The 15,675-nt window shown below is 39.9% G+C and overlaps 3 protein-coding genes across 7 annotated transcripts in view; 2 read left to right on the plus strand and 1 right to left on the minus strand.

Moving 5' to 3' along the window:
* LOC105286194 (transcriptional adapter 2B) overlaps nt 1-15,675 on the plus strand; it is a 152,619-nt gene that overhangs the window by 73,976 nt on the left and 62,968 nt on the right. The window lies entirely within an intron of this gene.
* On the plus strand, nt 2,593-8,959 carry LOC105285801 (polycomb protein suz12-B). 2 transcript variants are annotated; one of them, XM_020033788.2, is made up of 10 exons: nt 2,593-2,759; nt 3,922-3,968; nt 4,434-4,617; nt 4,703-4,794; nt 4,904-5,096; nt 5,180-5,545; nt 5,645-5,976; nt 6,106-6,157; nt 6,224-6,359; nt 6,438-8,959. In XM_020033788.2, exons 1-10 carry the CDS (start codon nt 2,666-2,668, stop codon nt 7,078-7,080), a joined length of 2,139 nt encoding a protein of 712 aa, XP_019889347.1. In that variant the 5' UTR covers nt 2,593-2,665; the 3' UTR covers nt 7,081-8,959. The 2 variants fall into 2 exon arrangements, with proteins under 2 accessions (XP_019889347.1, XP_011348583.2); XM_011350281.3 differs by having other exon boundaries at nt 2,595-2,759; nt 6,106-6,359.
* Nucleotides 8,090-14,194, minus strand: LOC105285802 (methyltransferase-like protein 22). Of its 2 annotated transcripts, none has more exons than XM_020033790.2 (6): nt 14,106-14,194; nt 10,588-10,660; nt 10,358-10,492; nt 10,111-10,296; nt 9,880-10,047; nt 8,090-9,772 (listed from the first exon to the last, which is right to left on the minus strand). In XM_020033790.2, the coding sequence occupies exons 2-6, from the start codon at nt 10,658-10,660 to the stop codon at nt 9,474-9,476; spliced, it is 861 nt and encodes a 286-aa protein (XP_019889349.1). In that variant the 5' UTR covers nt 14,106-14,194; the 3' UTR covers nt 8,090-9,473. The 2 variants fall into 2 exon arrangements, with proteins under 2 accessions (XP_019889349.1, XP_026828700.1); XM_026972899.1 differs by lacking the exon at nt 14,106-14,194 and adding an exon at nt 13,593-13,712.

Raw genomic sequence — 15,675 nt, forward strand, 5'->3', positions numbered from 1 at the left:
TTTTCTTCTTTCAAATAAAAAGAGGGATAAAAAGTGTTTCCGATGCGTTTAGCATAGAGTCCTAAATATTAGAGAGGCGCGAATGGGCACCCTCTTTCTGATTGGTCGGCCGCCATGTTGAGGCACAATGCCCCGCGTTGTTGATAATCGCGATGTGCAGGAGGTTGTCGCATGTACAGTGCTCCAGCAACCATCTCCCATCCTGTGACATTCGTTCCCCAATCACGAAGCCCTTTAAAAGATATCTCTAATATAAATGTGAGTACTGGAGCAGGCAGTAGCGTCATAGACATAGTAAGAATAGACCGAGCGTGTTCTCAACTTGGCAGTGAATCACAGGTATAAAAAGAGAGAAAGCAGGCGAAGGATTGCTCTCTCTCTCTAAGGAAAGAAGAGTGGGGGTGAGAGCGGAGAGTGGGGAAGACGCGAACAGAGAGAGAAAGAGATCCTCCACCTACTTTCCGTCCTTTTCTAGCTGTGCTTCACGTTTTGCGCTTCACGCTCGGTCTATTCTTACTATGTCTATGGCCGGTATTCATAGTCGGATCTTATATTTAAGACCGTCTTAAGTTTATCTGCAGATGTTGTATAGATCATTTCATTGGCTACGGAGTATCTGAAGATACACTTAAGACGGTCTTAAATATAAGATCCGACTATGAATACCGGCCTATGAGTAGCATATATATTTGTGCCTCAAGATGGCGGCGTGGCGGCGGAGTGGGGGTACCATTCGCGCCATTGACATAGGAATATATGGACGGAGCCTTTTACGAGGGGAAGCTGAGATTAGCGGTAAGGGGAGAGCACTGGCACTTCGTGTAACTTCGGCTGTTCGGGTATGTTCGGTTCCGCTAGTGATATATATATATATATGTACGATGAGTTATTGTGTTGTGTCGGAATGTAGCAATCGCATTAATGCAAAAAGGAAAAATTGGCAATAACATATGAAAGAAAATAATGGTCCGAAAATTTCTTTTCATCTGTAAGCAAAATACATACAATTGTAGGTTATACACAATGCCGGTAAAACGTTTCAGATATTGTTATGTGTTTATTATTATTTAAATTTATTATTATTGTGTTAAGAGAGAATTTTGGCTTGTTTATTATTATATTCATATGAACAATTGTTCGATATATATATATATATACAGGGTGTTTCCTAAGTAAGTAGACAAACTTAAGGAGGATATTCCTTGGCTTATTTTAAGAAGAAAAGGTCATATAAACATATGTCCTAAACTGCTTTGTTTTCCAAAAAACAGTACATCACTGTTTTCGTTCACTTTTCGTTTATTATAGAACAGTTTGTGTTATTGCAAATGAAACAAATGAAAAACAATAGTAACCAAAAAGAAAAATTATAACGAAAAAGAAAATAGTAACTAAAAAGAAAAATAATAACGTCACAGTAACTGCTGAAAATGTCCACCTGCAGCCATGATACACGCCTCGACTCTCCTTTCCATTGATTGACGTACACGCTCAAAAATACCTGGAGTGTTACGTATTCTTTCACATCCATCTATTATGCGATTTCTGAGATCTTCTTCATTTTGAATAGGTGTAGCGCAAACTAAAGATTTAAGCTGTCCCCATAGAAAAAAATCTACTGGATTTAAGTCTGGGGATCTTGCAGGCCATAAATGGTTTGGTCTTTGAGTACCTCGACCGATCCATCGATTGGCAAACTTCCTGTTCAAAAATTGATCGAACTGCTAAGCTAAAGTGGGGTGGAGCACGCTATCCGAAAAGTGAACGAAAACAGTGATGTACTTTTTTTGGAAAACAAAGCAGTTTAGGACATATGTTTATATGACCTTTTCTTCTTAAAATAAGCCAAGGAATATCCTCCTTAAGTTTGTCTACTTACTTAGGAAACACCCTGTATATATATATATATATAGTCAAATCGTATATATTAATATTAAATATATGAATTATAATAACAACTATAAATGAAAAACTGTTATCGAACAATTATTCATATGAATATAATAATAAACACATAACAATATCTGAAACGTTTTACCGGCATTGTGTATAACCTACAATTGTATGTATTTTACTTACAGATGAAAAGAAATTTTCGGATCATTTTCTTTCATAAGTTGTTGCCAATTTTTCCTTTTTGCATTAATGCGATGCTACATTCCGACACAACACAATAACTCATCGTACATGTAATTTCAGTATCATAACTTTACAAAACTTTATCAAGTATCGTTCGGGCGATGTCGAGAACAGCCGAACTCGCCCGATTTGCCAGCAGTCTCTCCTTACCGCACATCTCATAACCCCCCTTGCCGAAGTTCGTAGCATAGGCTCCGTCCATGTATTCCTATGTCAATGATTCGCGCCTCTCTAATATTTAGAACTCTAGTTTAGCATAAAGTGGTTCGCCGCCTAGTATAGAATTGAATTTCCCTATTTCACGTTTGCGCATTCCGCTTTAGTCGATCGGACTAGGCTCTCCCTAGTCTCCCTAGACTCGCGTTACCATATATATCTTGGCATCGCAAGGGGGCGCGTCAGTCGCCGTGGCCGCCGACCGCCGCAGTTTTCGCGCGGGGCGGGTGTTGTCGTGGTACAACTTTCGCGCGACCGAGAAGTGGAGTTTTCGCGGGGGAGTTTGTCGTGCACGGAGGACCGCGCGAAAATGCCGCCGAAGAAGCGGGAGAAAGATTTGGACGGACAGAAGGGATCTCGTGGGGATAATACTGATCACGAGCTGTTTCTACAAGCCTTTGAAAGTGAGTGAAAACATTCTCGCCGCGTCTTTTTGCCCGCCTGTCGGTGAAGGATCGAGCGCGTCGCGCTCACACCGATGAACGCCGACGTCCGTCGCTCTTCCCGCGATATTTCCCTCGGCGATCCCTCCGCGGAGGCGCGCGACGCCTCCCGCGAACACCGTCCCCCGACTCGTCTCGTTCGCCGCCGCGACCGAGCGAACCTAACCCTATCCGTCGCGAACCAACTCGGGCGCCGTGGCGCGCGTCGGTTCGCTCTCCGCACCCTCCGCCGCTTCCGTAACGCACGAACACCTGTCATCATTCTCTTTCCGTGACGCTTGCACTTTGTTGCAAATCAAATCGCGCGCACGATTCCCCCCACGACGTCGCGGGCATTTCTCGAGGAACGCTCGCGTCCATCCATTTTCTTCGGGAATGCAGAGAATGCGAGCAAGAAATAAAAACAGAATAAAATGAGTAATCTTTCGATATTTCTTTTTTATGCCAGTTGCATAAATTTAGATTCTCTGACGTGATGAGTTTAATAGTTCATCGTGAATAATGATGGAGTAATAACGGTGAAGATTTTTACGTGCAACGAAGAAGTTTATACATGCCCAATGCAGATTTACTTTTTGTACCCGCGTGTTTGAAATTGTTCGATTGACATTCAGTTTTATTTATGACAGACAAATTTCACTCTACTTGAAGGTACCTTCTTGACAAAATTTGTCTCTTAACTTTCTTAAAAATGAAAAGATGGGATCAGAGCGGTTTAGCCTGCCGATGTCGTAACGTTAAAAAAGGTTACAGGCGTCTCAAACAATTTGAGGTAAACCTATTCATCATATCCCAGTTTGATTCCTGACAATGAAGGATCGCCGAGCTCCAAGTTCGTCGTACTTTTAATAGTTCTGAAACGATATTTGTTTGCGAGAAAGTAGTCACTAATAAAGCCATCTAGGGAGTGAATTGCGTACTAGCATGGAGTAGATTTAAATGCCATATTTCAGATAAAATTTTATTTAAGAAGCAAATGCTTGTAAAAAATACGAATATTTAAATATATATGTATACAATAAAAAGCAAGCTTAATTTCTAAACAACTAACAAAATGCTAAAGATCAGTTAATGCTTATTATGCATTATAGCTACATCTTATTATTAATATCTTATTTTTCAGAACCAACGCAGATTTACCGATTTCTTCGCACAAGAAACCAAATTTCGGTAAGAAAATTAGTATATATTATTTTTATTCTATTATTTATTTAATTTAATTTCGCGTTGCCCTCAAAGTGTTGCCTACATTTGTTTGTCTCCATCATACATTTTATTTGTTTTCCATCATTTGTTTTTTGAATATGGTGTAATAACAGTTTTCGACAAGACACGAAATTTTAAGTCACAATAATTACAAGTATTTGATATTTGTCAAGCATTTACTTCATCAGGTAAGTTGAAATTTTTCTTTTTGACTAACTGGCTAGCATTTAAATAGTTATCTGCCTTGTTTCTTTACATTTCTTTACATACCTCTCAAAATATCTCAAATTTATGTAGTATATTGTGCGTAGTGGTAGGTATGAATGTCTTAAACATAAGCTTTTTCATTTGCAAATGTAAATGTTTGAGAACTGTGAGTATTAACATTTTAATGATGGACGTATATTAAAATCTAATATTTCTTTTTAGCCAGTATTTCTGTACAGAAACTTAACGTATATGCGGCAACGTATGTCTAGAAGTCACAAGTCACGGCGAGGATTTAAGGTCGATACAATATTGGATAAACTAATAGCGAAAAAGAAGCAAGAACAGAATCTCGGCATTCGCGGATACATGACCCTCACGTTCTTAGGATTCTACGACAAAAGAGGTACCGATTGCAAGGCGACGTATGTCGGCAAAGCATTTCACGTGATAATGGAATCTTGTAACGTTACAAATCGTTCAAATTGTAGTCGAGATGTCGCAGGACCCTGTTAAAGTTGAGACGTTGTTACTGAAAATCTGTCACAAGAAAAGAAAGGACGTCAGTTCGCCCATCATGCAAGTAAGTTTCTAGTCTTGATTCGAAACACAAGGCACATGTTATGATATAAAAGACTGAATGAAGTTTTTTATTCGATTCAGTCTCGATTAAGACGCGGCATTCGATTTAGGTTTCAGTCGGCACAAGCGAAGTTCCAATTAATCCTTCGGAAAGTCAGCCTCCGCCAAAGGCACCCACGATTTCCATACCCAATGAATCTTTTAGCTTAAACAACGGTCACGTAGCAAAAACGTACATGCTTTTGCTCAGGGTTTACTGCATGTCTAACAACGGCTGCCTTATAACTAACTGTGATTTGGAAGGTACGTATCCCTGTGGAGATACAAGAGTCGATTATCCGCGCGCATCGGCACCCTCTCGATTCGATCCGGATATTCTGTTACAGAACCAGCTCAAAAACGTCGTAAATCGTCCACGGGGTCGATGAAAGTGGGTGGCGACGAAGTGAAACAGTATGGTTCGGAGCTTACGGTGTACGATAAGCACAATCGGTGTCTGTTAACAGACGGCGAGTATGAATTAGGTTTGCAGGAAGTACAGACAAATATTAGAGCTAGCCCTAAGAAACACAGTTCTTGGGAAACGGTGGCCGACATCAAGGACTGCGAACCGTTCGAAATGTTCAGGCAAGGGCCAACGTTGAAGTTTCGGCTGAGCTGGACAACGGAGCCGAGCAACGGTCTAGTGGACAGACCAACGCCGATACCTGCGATACCGAGCGGTGACAATAAAGAGAACCGATCGGCCAACGGTCAGTTCTCGCGGTTATTGCGCACGCACGAGCGAGCCCGCGCCGATTTAACGGGCCGTAGGCAAAACGTTACGATAAACGTGAGCGTTATCTTTTCAGCTGGTTTCGAGCGTTCCTCTTCCGTAAATCACAATAATAATAGCACAAACAATAACAATAACGCGACACTGCCAACGCCTAGTCCGCTGACACCCTCGTCGAGAATGAGCGTCTCCAACGAGAGGGTGGACGCCAACGCTAACGCTAATGCTAACTCTGCTAACGGAACACAGCAGATAGTATATCAATTTTTGTACAACAATAACAGTCGGCAGCAGACGGAGGCCTGCGAAGACCTACACTGCCCCTGGTGTTCGTTGGACTGCGGCAAACTGTACTCGCTTCTAAAACACTTGAAGCTGTGTCACTCGCGATTTACATTTACATACGTGGTAAGCCTTCCACGACGATTTCCTCACGTTGTTAATAAAGACATTTTGTAAAATAATTTACAATCAGATATGCACGTAGATATCTTATCGTATTGAGACTCACTCTGGTTGCATGGTTCGTTCTTCCAGCCAATTCCACAAGGTGCCCGAATAGACGTAGCAATAAACGAATGCTATGATGGTTCGTATGCAGGTAGTCCTCATGAATTAATTTCGCAACCGTCTAGTGTACCTTTTTCAAGGACAGGACCAACCAGACGCACGAGCGTGACGAATATTTTGGTATGCCGTCCGAAGAGAACGAAGCCGAGTTTGTCCGAGTTTCTGGAACTCGACGAGAACGAGTTCGAGAGCCAGAGACCCTACATCACCGGCCACAATAGGTAAATGCCAACACGTGAGTGATTGCGACTTCGTTTCTCGCATTTACTTTACAAGCTCGACACGTCCGCCCCTTTCAGACTGTATCATCACACCGTGACCTGCCTGCCTATTTACCCCAAAGAGATGGACATCGATTCCGAGGGCGAGAATGACCCAAAGTGGTTGCAGACAAAGACGATGATGATGATCGACGATTTCACGGACGTCAACGAGGGCGAGAAAGAATTGATGAAGATGTGGAACCTGCACATAATGAAGTACGGATACGTGGGAGACTGCCAGACACCACTAGCTTGCCAAATGTTCTTAGAGACTAAGGGAAAGGAGTTGCTCATGAAGAATCTATATCGCAACTTCGTGCTGCACATGTGCAGCCTGTTCGACTTCGGTCTGATCAGTCCGGTGATACTGTATCAGACTATACAGAAGCTGCAGGAGATCATGAAGGAGGATGGCGAGGACGGGGACGTGCGTAAAGTACTGCAGAAGTCGCACGAGGCCCAGGTCGAGCAGTGGAGGGCCACGGGCGCTCAGGCGCATTTGACGCAGCACGATGTGTTCAAGGCCGGTACGACGGGCAGCGTCAAGATCAATTTCGGCAACGATGGCTCCTCGAGCTCGACGAATGCCAGGCGGAAGACGACGACTGCCTCTTTGCCGCTGGGCTCGCCCAGCTCGCAAAACGCCAAGAGCATAATGCACAGCAACGTCAGCGCGTAAGCACACCAGCCCGGCGACGTGCGTCGTCGTCCTCGTCGAGCAACAAGACTGTTACTCACAATAGTTCGATGAAGAGTCGCTGCCGAGCGAGACGATCCCGCCGATCGATTGTCCAATCGATGTACCTTAATCGGAGCGAGAGTTCATCGTTGTCGAACGAATGGTCGAACGATCTGCCGGCCAGGTGCTAAAGTACAAACTTTATAGTGCAAGTGACGACGAACGGTGCGACTGGTACATCCGCTGATTCAGCCGGTCGAGGTTGTCGCGACCCGGCGTAACTGCGAGTATCACCGCTGGCGAAAATCGGTCCTGGACGCGGTACCGGCAGTGACGACATCGTTGCCACCGCTAGCCAGAAACCGTCCCCGAACGGAGATAGCTCCCAGTTGCTACCGATGATAGGTTTCGCGCGTTTCTAATGCGAATTGTACTTTTTCTCTTCTTTTGTACAGTATTTGTTGCAAATAATATAACAATGCAATTGAAAAATTATTACATTAAATCGGATAATTATTGTTTTAATTATTACTTTCGAGAGTTGATTTGAAGTTTACGTAGATAAATCGAGATTAGAGATAACGGAAGCGAAGAGACGAATACCGGACGAACGATTTGACCCCTAAATCCATCTTGACAAGATCAAGTATCATGCGATTCTTTTCATATCTATTTTTCTCTTATTATTTGTGTCTAGTCAATGACCTTTTATAATTCCATTTCTTTCGAAGAGTCTACGTTTAACGTAGCGTTCTCTCAACGAGCACAAACTCTGATATCTCTTTAAAACTCGTGCGGTATATCGCCACTCCAGAAGTAACGCAAAATCATTTCATCGCAATTGCATGTTATACAGAGAGGGGAACAAGGCACGCCTCGGGATTTCAAAATTTACTTCTGGAGATTTTTTTCGGCGCAAGCGAAAAAATGAAGGAACGAAATGACAACAGAAAGATTTCCTAGTTACGCGTTCTGCTTGCGAGATTAAGTAACTCGAGAATACATCGTGTTTTTGTACACTCCCGATAGATTTATTCTTTTTATACAGCGAAGAACACGTACTTTATGATACATCATAGGCATCTTTTATTGTCCTGCAGTTGATGGTTCTCGGGAGTAAGGTGAACGCTGAATGTAACCGTTTGCAATTTCCGAGATTTCACATACACATGTATGTATGTGTGTATGTATGTATGTATGTATGTATGTATGTATACAAGTTCAGTCTAAATGCGAGGCTGTAAATTATACTTTACATTTTTTACATCGAGAGAAAGAGAGAGAGAGAGAGCGAGCGAGAGAGCAAGAAAGACAGACGGAGGCGGATCGATAGAGTGAAAGTGCCTTTTACCAAACCAAGCGCAGGTCTGAATCCGCAGAACGACGGTCAACAATTTAGGAAAAATCGAATGCTATCCGTTGTTACGAAAATTCGCGTACTCTTGTCAAATTAGTTTAATTATCTACTACTTAAGTATCTAGCGAAATTAATTATTTGCTACCTAAGCACTTGTGCCGATCGTCGTTCCTTCGCGCGCACGATTCCGCGGTTCAGACCTCTAGTATATCGTATTAGAACTGTTACGGGGACTCGCGTGTAACATATACAACTTCTACTGCCATAGTCGTTCGAAGAAGCGCTTACATTCCTTTATACATACCGACTTCTTTATATATATACATATATATATCGTAGATAAATAAGAACATTTTTTAACCCTACGAGAAAAAAAACCCGTGCCGTCAATTGCGCCGCGGTAATTTAAGTTTCACGGAATTATCGTTCTCTTCGAGCGGCTTCACGTTCACTGTCCAATAATATTATCTATAGGTTGTAAATAGGATGATACAAATGACGAAATAAATTACGTGGACATGAGAAGTGTATATTACATGATTGTCATTTTCGTCATGGTCCGGATCTTATCTTTTCCCGTTATTGATCCTTAGATTACCACTCTCCGATTTGTTGCGTTGCGCAAATAATAATGTAAGATAAATAATCTAAGGATTCCGAAGGGAAGATATTTCTACATAATGAGAAACCTAGCTTACACGTAGGATGAATCGTGCTAACTTTCTGCTACTTTTTTAATTACTTCACACGTTGTACCGTCGCACGTGTTGACATATATGCATACGTATATGCCGAAGGAGAAACTTTTAATGTTTTATATACAAGTAGACTATATTATTTTTTACACTTATATCAATTGTGATGCCGTAATTAAATAAGTATATACATATAATTATGCGAGAATATTAATTTCTTACTTTGGCAAGTCTAAGCTGTCTTTCTATTTGTAATACTGACGTGAATACTTTATGTAATATATCATGTGTTATGTAGTGTGTTACTCGCGTACCTTGCTAAGAAGAATGTAAACTATTCGCTACGCGTACGCAATAGATCTCGCGTTGTTTTGTATCCTCATTAGGACCAAATGTTTCACTCTGTCATACTTAAAGTAACGTGGAAAATCTATATTTACATAATCTACCGACCAATTCATTCTGTACTTTTCGATGCAACGTAAAAAGTCCTCGTACATCGGAGCGGTGGTGTCCAAATCGGTGACAGTGAACACGTATCTCTTCTCCAGAGCGATGTAGACCGTTTTCTCCTTCTTCGTGTACAGAAGCTTCGACAGCGTACGGACGAACCCATCCGTGATCTTGTCATCGTAAATCACTGTAAATGCGATAAGAACAATTGTCCATTCCATTACATTGTCATCCCTCATCTACATCTCTCACGTTTGTCGTTACAGTCTATCCAGCTAGCAAATCGCGACCTACCATCCGCGGCCAATATGACACTCGCGCTTTGCAATCTCTCCTCCAGTCTTCTCGACCACGTCAGGTTCAGAAAGTTCACCTCGTCGATGCGATAAGCGGATTTAATGCACGCGAGATTCGTCAGAAAATTGCGTCTGATCAGGTCTATTATGCCACCCACATTGATATCTGAAATGTGCAAGTAAACGTGTAAACAGAATCGTACCGGGAATTGTAGTTGCGTTTACGTACCCGTGCAGATGACTTCCTTGGCCAGGTGACTCGCTACGATGCTGGTGAGCCCAACGCCAGAGCCCAGCTCCAAGATCGTTTGGTTCCTAAATAACTCCGAGTGCGATAAGATGTAATCGGCCAGCAACAGGGCGCCCCTCCACACTTGCAAACCGACCAAATCGAGTTCCGTGGACACGCTGTGCTCTGCAAGACACGATCCTCTGAACCTGTACGCGCCAGAGCACGCGACAATCGATTTCCATACCTATCATGAGTACTCCTTCCCTGTCTCTGTCTACGTCTAGATCGTCGTCGCTGTCGCAGCTCAACTTTCCCGCTGCGGACTCCGACGAGTCGATCATGTAAGACGGATACTTGAAAACGAATTTCGTTACCGCATCTGAAATCGATCGCGCCGTGTTTTGGCAAGCGCATTATTGCATTGTAGTTGGAGCACACAAGTATTATTAGGAAATAAGAGAAAGCACAACTTACTGCCACCGTAAAGCTTCTCAGAGGTGCGATGGTCCTCCGCGTGTATCTCCGACGTTACTTTGTGCATTGTCATCTTAACAAATAAAAACGGTACTATTAATTAGCTGTATATTTTTCAATCGGTTCGCGCGATTCCTGGTGAACGCAGTCGCGTCATGCACGCTCGAAACGTCAATGTCAGTGTCGTAAAATCGGCAGAGTGCTACGTAACGCCTCGTGCCTAAGGCTTAAAATTAACGCGCGAGAGTGAATGGAGAAGCCAACCAATATCGCGGGCCCGTGGCTGCCGCTTATTTCGGGAGTTTGTGTCTTGACAATTATGTAATCCATAATCTCATATAATACTATCGAGTTGCCCGCGTCATTAGCGCATCATCAGCATAATCAGAGTTCAATTCCCAGACAGCACACATTGTTTCAAAACCGTTTCATAAACGTTTTGCCGTAACGTTTCATAACCATTTTATTGAAACGTTTATTTAGGACAAAAATGTCCAACGAAAAAATGTTTCTTTTTCGGCAAAAAAACGTTTCAGAAACCATCAGAAAAATATTTATCAATTCTATATATCAGTGCCTCAAAGATAGACAGAGTTGAGGGGAAGCTGGAGTTGCTAGTGAACTAGTTTTTCACTATAGCGATGGTAATTGCAGTTTCGAAAATTCTCTTTATTGCTTGTGCAGAATAAAAAATCCTTTTCCACAAATGAAGTATAGATAGAAAGAAAGTCCGCTCTACAGGACTTTATACTCAAAATGGAACAAAGTTAGAAAAGACAAATGCAAGTTTTTAACTTTTTTCCATTTTGAGTATAAAGTCCTGTAGAGAGGACTTTCTTTCTATCTATACTTCATTTGTGGAAAAGGATTTTTTATTCTGCACAAGCAATAAAGAGAATTTTCGAAACTGCAATTACCATCGCTATAGTGAAAAACTAGTTCACTATAGCGATGGTAATTGCAGTTTTGAAAATTCTCTTTATTGCTTGTGCAGAATAAAAAATCCTTTTCCACAAATGAAGTATAGATAGAAAGAAAGTCCGCTCTACAGAATTTATACTTAAAATGGAAAAAAGTTAAAAACTTGCATTTGTCTTTTCTAACTTTTTTCCATTTTGAATATAAAGTCCTGTCGAGCGGACTTTCTTTCTATCTATACTTCATTTGTGGAAAAGGATTTTTTATTCTGCACAAGCAATAAAGAGAATTTTCGAAACTGCAATTACCATCGCTATAGTGAAAAACTAGTTCACTATAGCGATGGTAATTGCAGTTTTGAAAATTCTCTTTATTACTTGTGCAGAATAAAACATCCTTTTCCACAAATGAAGTATCGATAGAAAGAAAGTCCGCTCTACAGAATTTATACTTAAAATGGAAAAAAGTTAAAAACTTGCATTTGTCTTTTCTAACTTTTTTCCATTTTGAATATAAAGTCCTGTCGAGCGGACTTTCTTTCTATCTATACTTCATTTGTGGAAAAGGATTTTTTATTCTGCACAAGCAATAAAGAGAATTTTCGAAACTGCAATTACCATCGCTATAGTGAAAAACTAGTTCACTATAGCGATGGTAATTGCAGTTTTGAAAATTCTCTTTATTACTTGTGCAGAATAAAACATCCTTTTCCACAAATGAAGTATCGATAGAAAGAAAGTCCGCTCTACAGAATTTATACTTAAAATGGAAAAAAGTTAAAAACTTGCATTTGTCTTTTCTAACTTTTTTCCATTTTGAATATAAAGTCCTGTCGAGCGGACTTTCTTTCTATCTATACTTCATTTGTGGAAAAGGATTTTTTATTCTGCACAAGCAATAAAGAGAATTTTCGAAACTGCAATTACCATCGCTATAGTGAACTAGTTTTTCACTATAGCGATAGTAATTGCAGTTTCGAAAATTCTCTTTATTGCTTGTGCAGAATAAAAAATCCTTTTCCACAAATGAAGTATAGATAGAAAGAAAGTCCGCTCTACAGGACTTTATATTCAAAATGGAACAAAGTTAGAAAAGACAAATGCAAGTTTTTAACTTTTTTCCATTTTGAGTATAAAGTCCTGTAGAGCGGGCTTTCTCTCTATCTATACTTCATTTGTGGAAAAGGAGTTTTTATTCTGCACAAGCAATAAAGAGAATTTTCGAAACTGCAATTACCATTGCTATAGTGAAAAAATAGTTCACTAGCAACTCCAGCTTCCCCTTAAGTCACATTTTTGTAAAAAACTAGATTTTTATATTTTATGAATTACTCTCTAAATTTCGTGTAGTGGAATCTCACTCTTTTGAAATATCACTTCAAGTAATAGTGATCTCAAAAGTTTCAAAAGAAAAGAAGAAGAAAAGAGTATTGGATCGGTTTTCCGGATGGTTATTTATAAGGTGATAACGCAAATGTTACTTGCGAGAACGTCACGTCTGGCCTGGCCATCTATCGGTCGCTTGGTGAATCAGAGGTGGGAATCACACACACTTGTGTTGATTTTTGTCTCTTGTTCCATAATCGAGTACATTGAAACGTATGATGTAAAAATAATGAATACTCGCAAAGTAAGTAGAAATTACTATTTTTTCTATATTAATTATATAATTTCAAATCAATTTAATAAAACACATTTTTCGTTTCTGTGGAAAGGTGAAAAATACGTTTTTAAAATTGAGGTCTAAAAACGGTTTCTATTTAAACCGTTTCTTAAATGGTACTTTATGTTTCTTAGACATTAGATACGTCTAAGAAACATATATTAGGCTAACATGTGCTGCCTGGGTTTTCAATGTTATACGAAACGCTATTGCAAAACGATTTTTTCCTGTATTTATATATATGTATATATATATATATATATATAACACACATGCACGATATGTACATGTACACATACATGAAATTATATTCGCGGATATTTTTTAATTGCTTTCACTTTCGGAGCTTATAATAAAATTTGTGGATATTATAATAATTAAAATTAATGACAAGAATGATTTATCTATTTGGGTAGTTCTTGCACCTCGGATGAGATTTTCAGCGAGTAATTATTTCGTCGTTTCTTCGAAGACGAAGCGTCCGCGTGCACCTCCTCCTCAGTAGCATTTTTGTCAGCTGTGTTTGTCATTTTGTCGATACTCTGAGCGTACAACTAAACAAACCATGCCAATAAATTACAATTATGCTGATTCTTCAGCTGCGAGTCATTTATGTTTCGTCTGCTAATATCCGCGATATTTGCAACTTTCGCAAACTTTGTAATTGATATTTTCGCTCGTGAATTCTCTCCCTTTCAGCGAGCGTTATTTAATTATTGCAAGGCGCCATTTTAACGCCAACGATGTTGAACTTGATGACAAGCGCAATCGATACAGTAGAGATTCTTCTCACTGATAAAGTGAATATTCAAATTTTAATTTTCTAATTGAATCAACAAAAAATTGAAATAAAATATAATTGAATCGAATCGCACACTTATATCGACACTTGAATGCTCCCATGGTAATATCTATGTAATCACAATACCTACTCTTACCTCAGATGATAATGTAGACCACAGGTCGGTGATCAAACTGTAGGATGCACGGGTAGATCGCGCGTATTTAATAATTAATCACTTGCACGGATAAAACTCGTGAACCGACAGTAGCCAATCACCAATCACAATCCCATCCCTGACCTCACTTCAAGCAGAGAGAAACCTGAAAGCGGCCACCAGCCTCCACGGGCACATTTCCTGACGTTTGACACGCCGCCTGACGAAGTGGACGTGAACTAGTTCGTTACGCTCGGTAATGATACATGATTCGTGTCCAAACTATTCATAAGGAAGCTTTCCCATGTAAACTCTACTTTCGAACGAGTCATAGTGCGTTCGAAAGGGAAGGTAAAAATATTAATGTCGTGTTCGAGGGTTTGGGCGTATGAGCCTTGGTTTCGGAGAAATTTACATCTAAAAGTGAGCATTTTCCAGCGGTACGGAAAGTACCATGAATAGCTACAATTCGGCGTGAAGCGCCGTGGTCTAGTGGCTAAACGCGAGACTCGTATTTTGCCATCCGCGCAAGTTGGGTTCGAGACCGAGTTGTGATAATTTTTTTTCTTCGGATTTTTGTTTCTTTGTGTTTGCATTATATTTTTTTATTATGTAAATAATAAATTATTATGTAAATAATGATTTATTATGTTTTATTATATTTTGGAGGTATACGTGTATGTATAATGAGACATAAACATATACATTTAACATTTGTAAACTTTTTATTTATTTATATAGTTTGTATACTGTCGAGTGTTTATTTATTATAAAATTCTGACTCATTAAAAAAAGTGTCACAACCTCTGTGCCTATGACTGTACAGTGTTGCGGATGAAAATTTATATAAAAGCATTTATGTTTTTTATGCTTTTATATAAATTTTCCATCCGCAACACTGTACAGTCATGTCAGAATTTTATAATAAATAAACACTCGACAGTATACAAACTATATAAATAAATAAAAAGTTTACAAATGTTAAATGTATATGTTTATGTCTCATTATACAGGGTGTTTCCTCTAACTGTAGCACTTAGAATATCTCTGCTTCCTTTGATGATATGAAAAAAGTCAAAGGACGAAAATTGTTCGATACAAAGAGACTAGTACTCTGGTAAGAAAATTATTTTTTTTAATGTGACCTTTCACAAGATATCAAGGTCATGAACATTTTTTTAAATGAGATGGTATATTTTCCTTAACGAAATGATGTAGCTTGTAAAAAAACAAATTCAACCATACAGAATATGTTGACCTTCATTTGCACGGAACATACTCAACGAATCATTTCCTGATCGCTGGATTGGACGTGGTGGAAGAATTTCTTGGCCGGCTCGATCACCAGATCTTACGCCTCTTGATTTTTTCCTTTGGGGACACCTAAAAAATGAAGTTTATCGCGATATTCCGACAACACCCGAAGATACGCGAGAAAGAATTCAGCGTGCGTGCACCGCAATTACTCCGGAATCTCTCAAAAACGTAAAACAATCGTTTATTCATCGAATTCGAAAGTGTATGGAAGTAAACGGTGATCATTTCGAACATCTGTAAAAAAGGTATATCT

The sequence above is a fragment of the Ooceraea biroi genome, chromosome 10 (assembly GCF_003672135.1).
Source record: "Ooceraea biroi isolate clonal line C1 chromosome 10, Obir_v5.4, whole genome shotgun sequence".
Classification (NCBI taxonomy): Eukaryota; Metazoa; Arthropoda; class Insecta; order Hymenoptera; family Formicidae; genus Ooceraea; species Ooceraea biroi.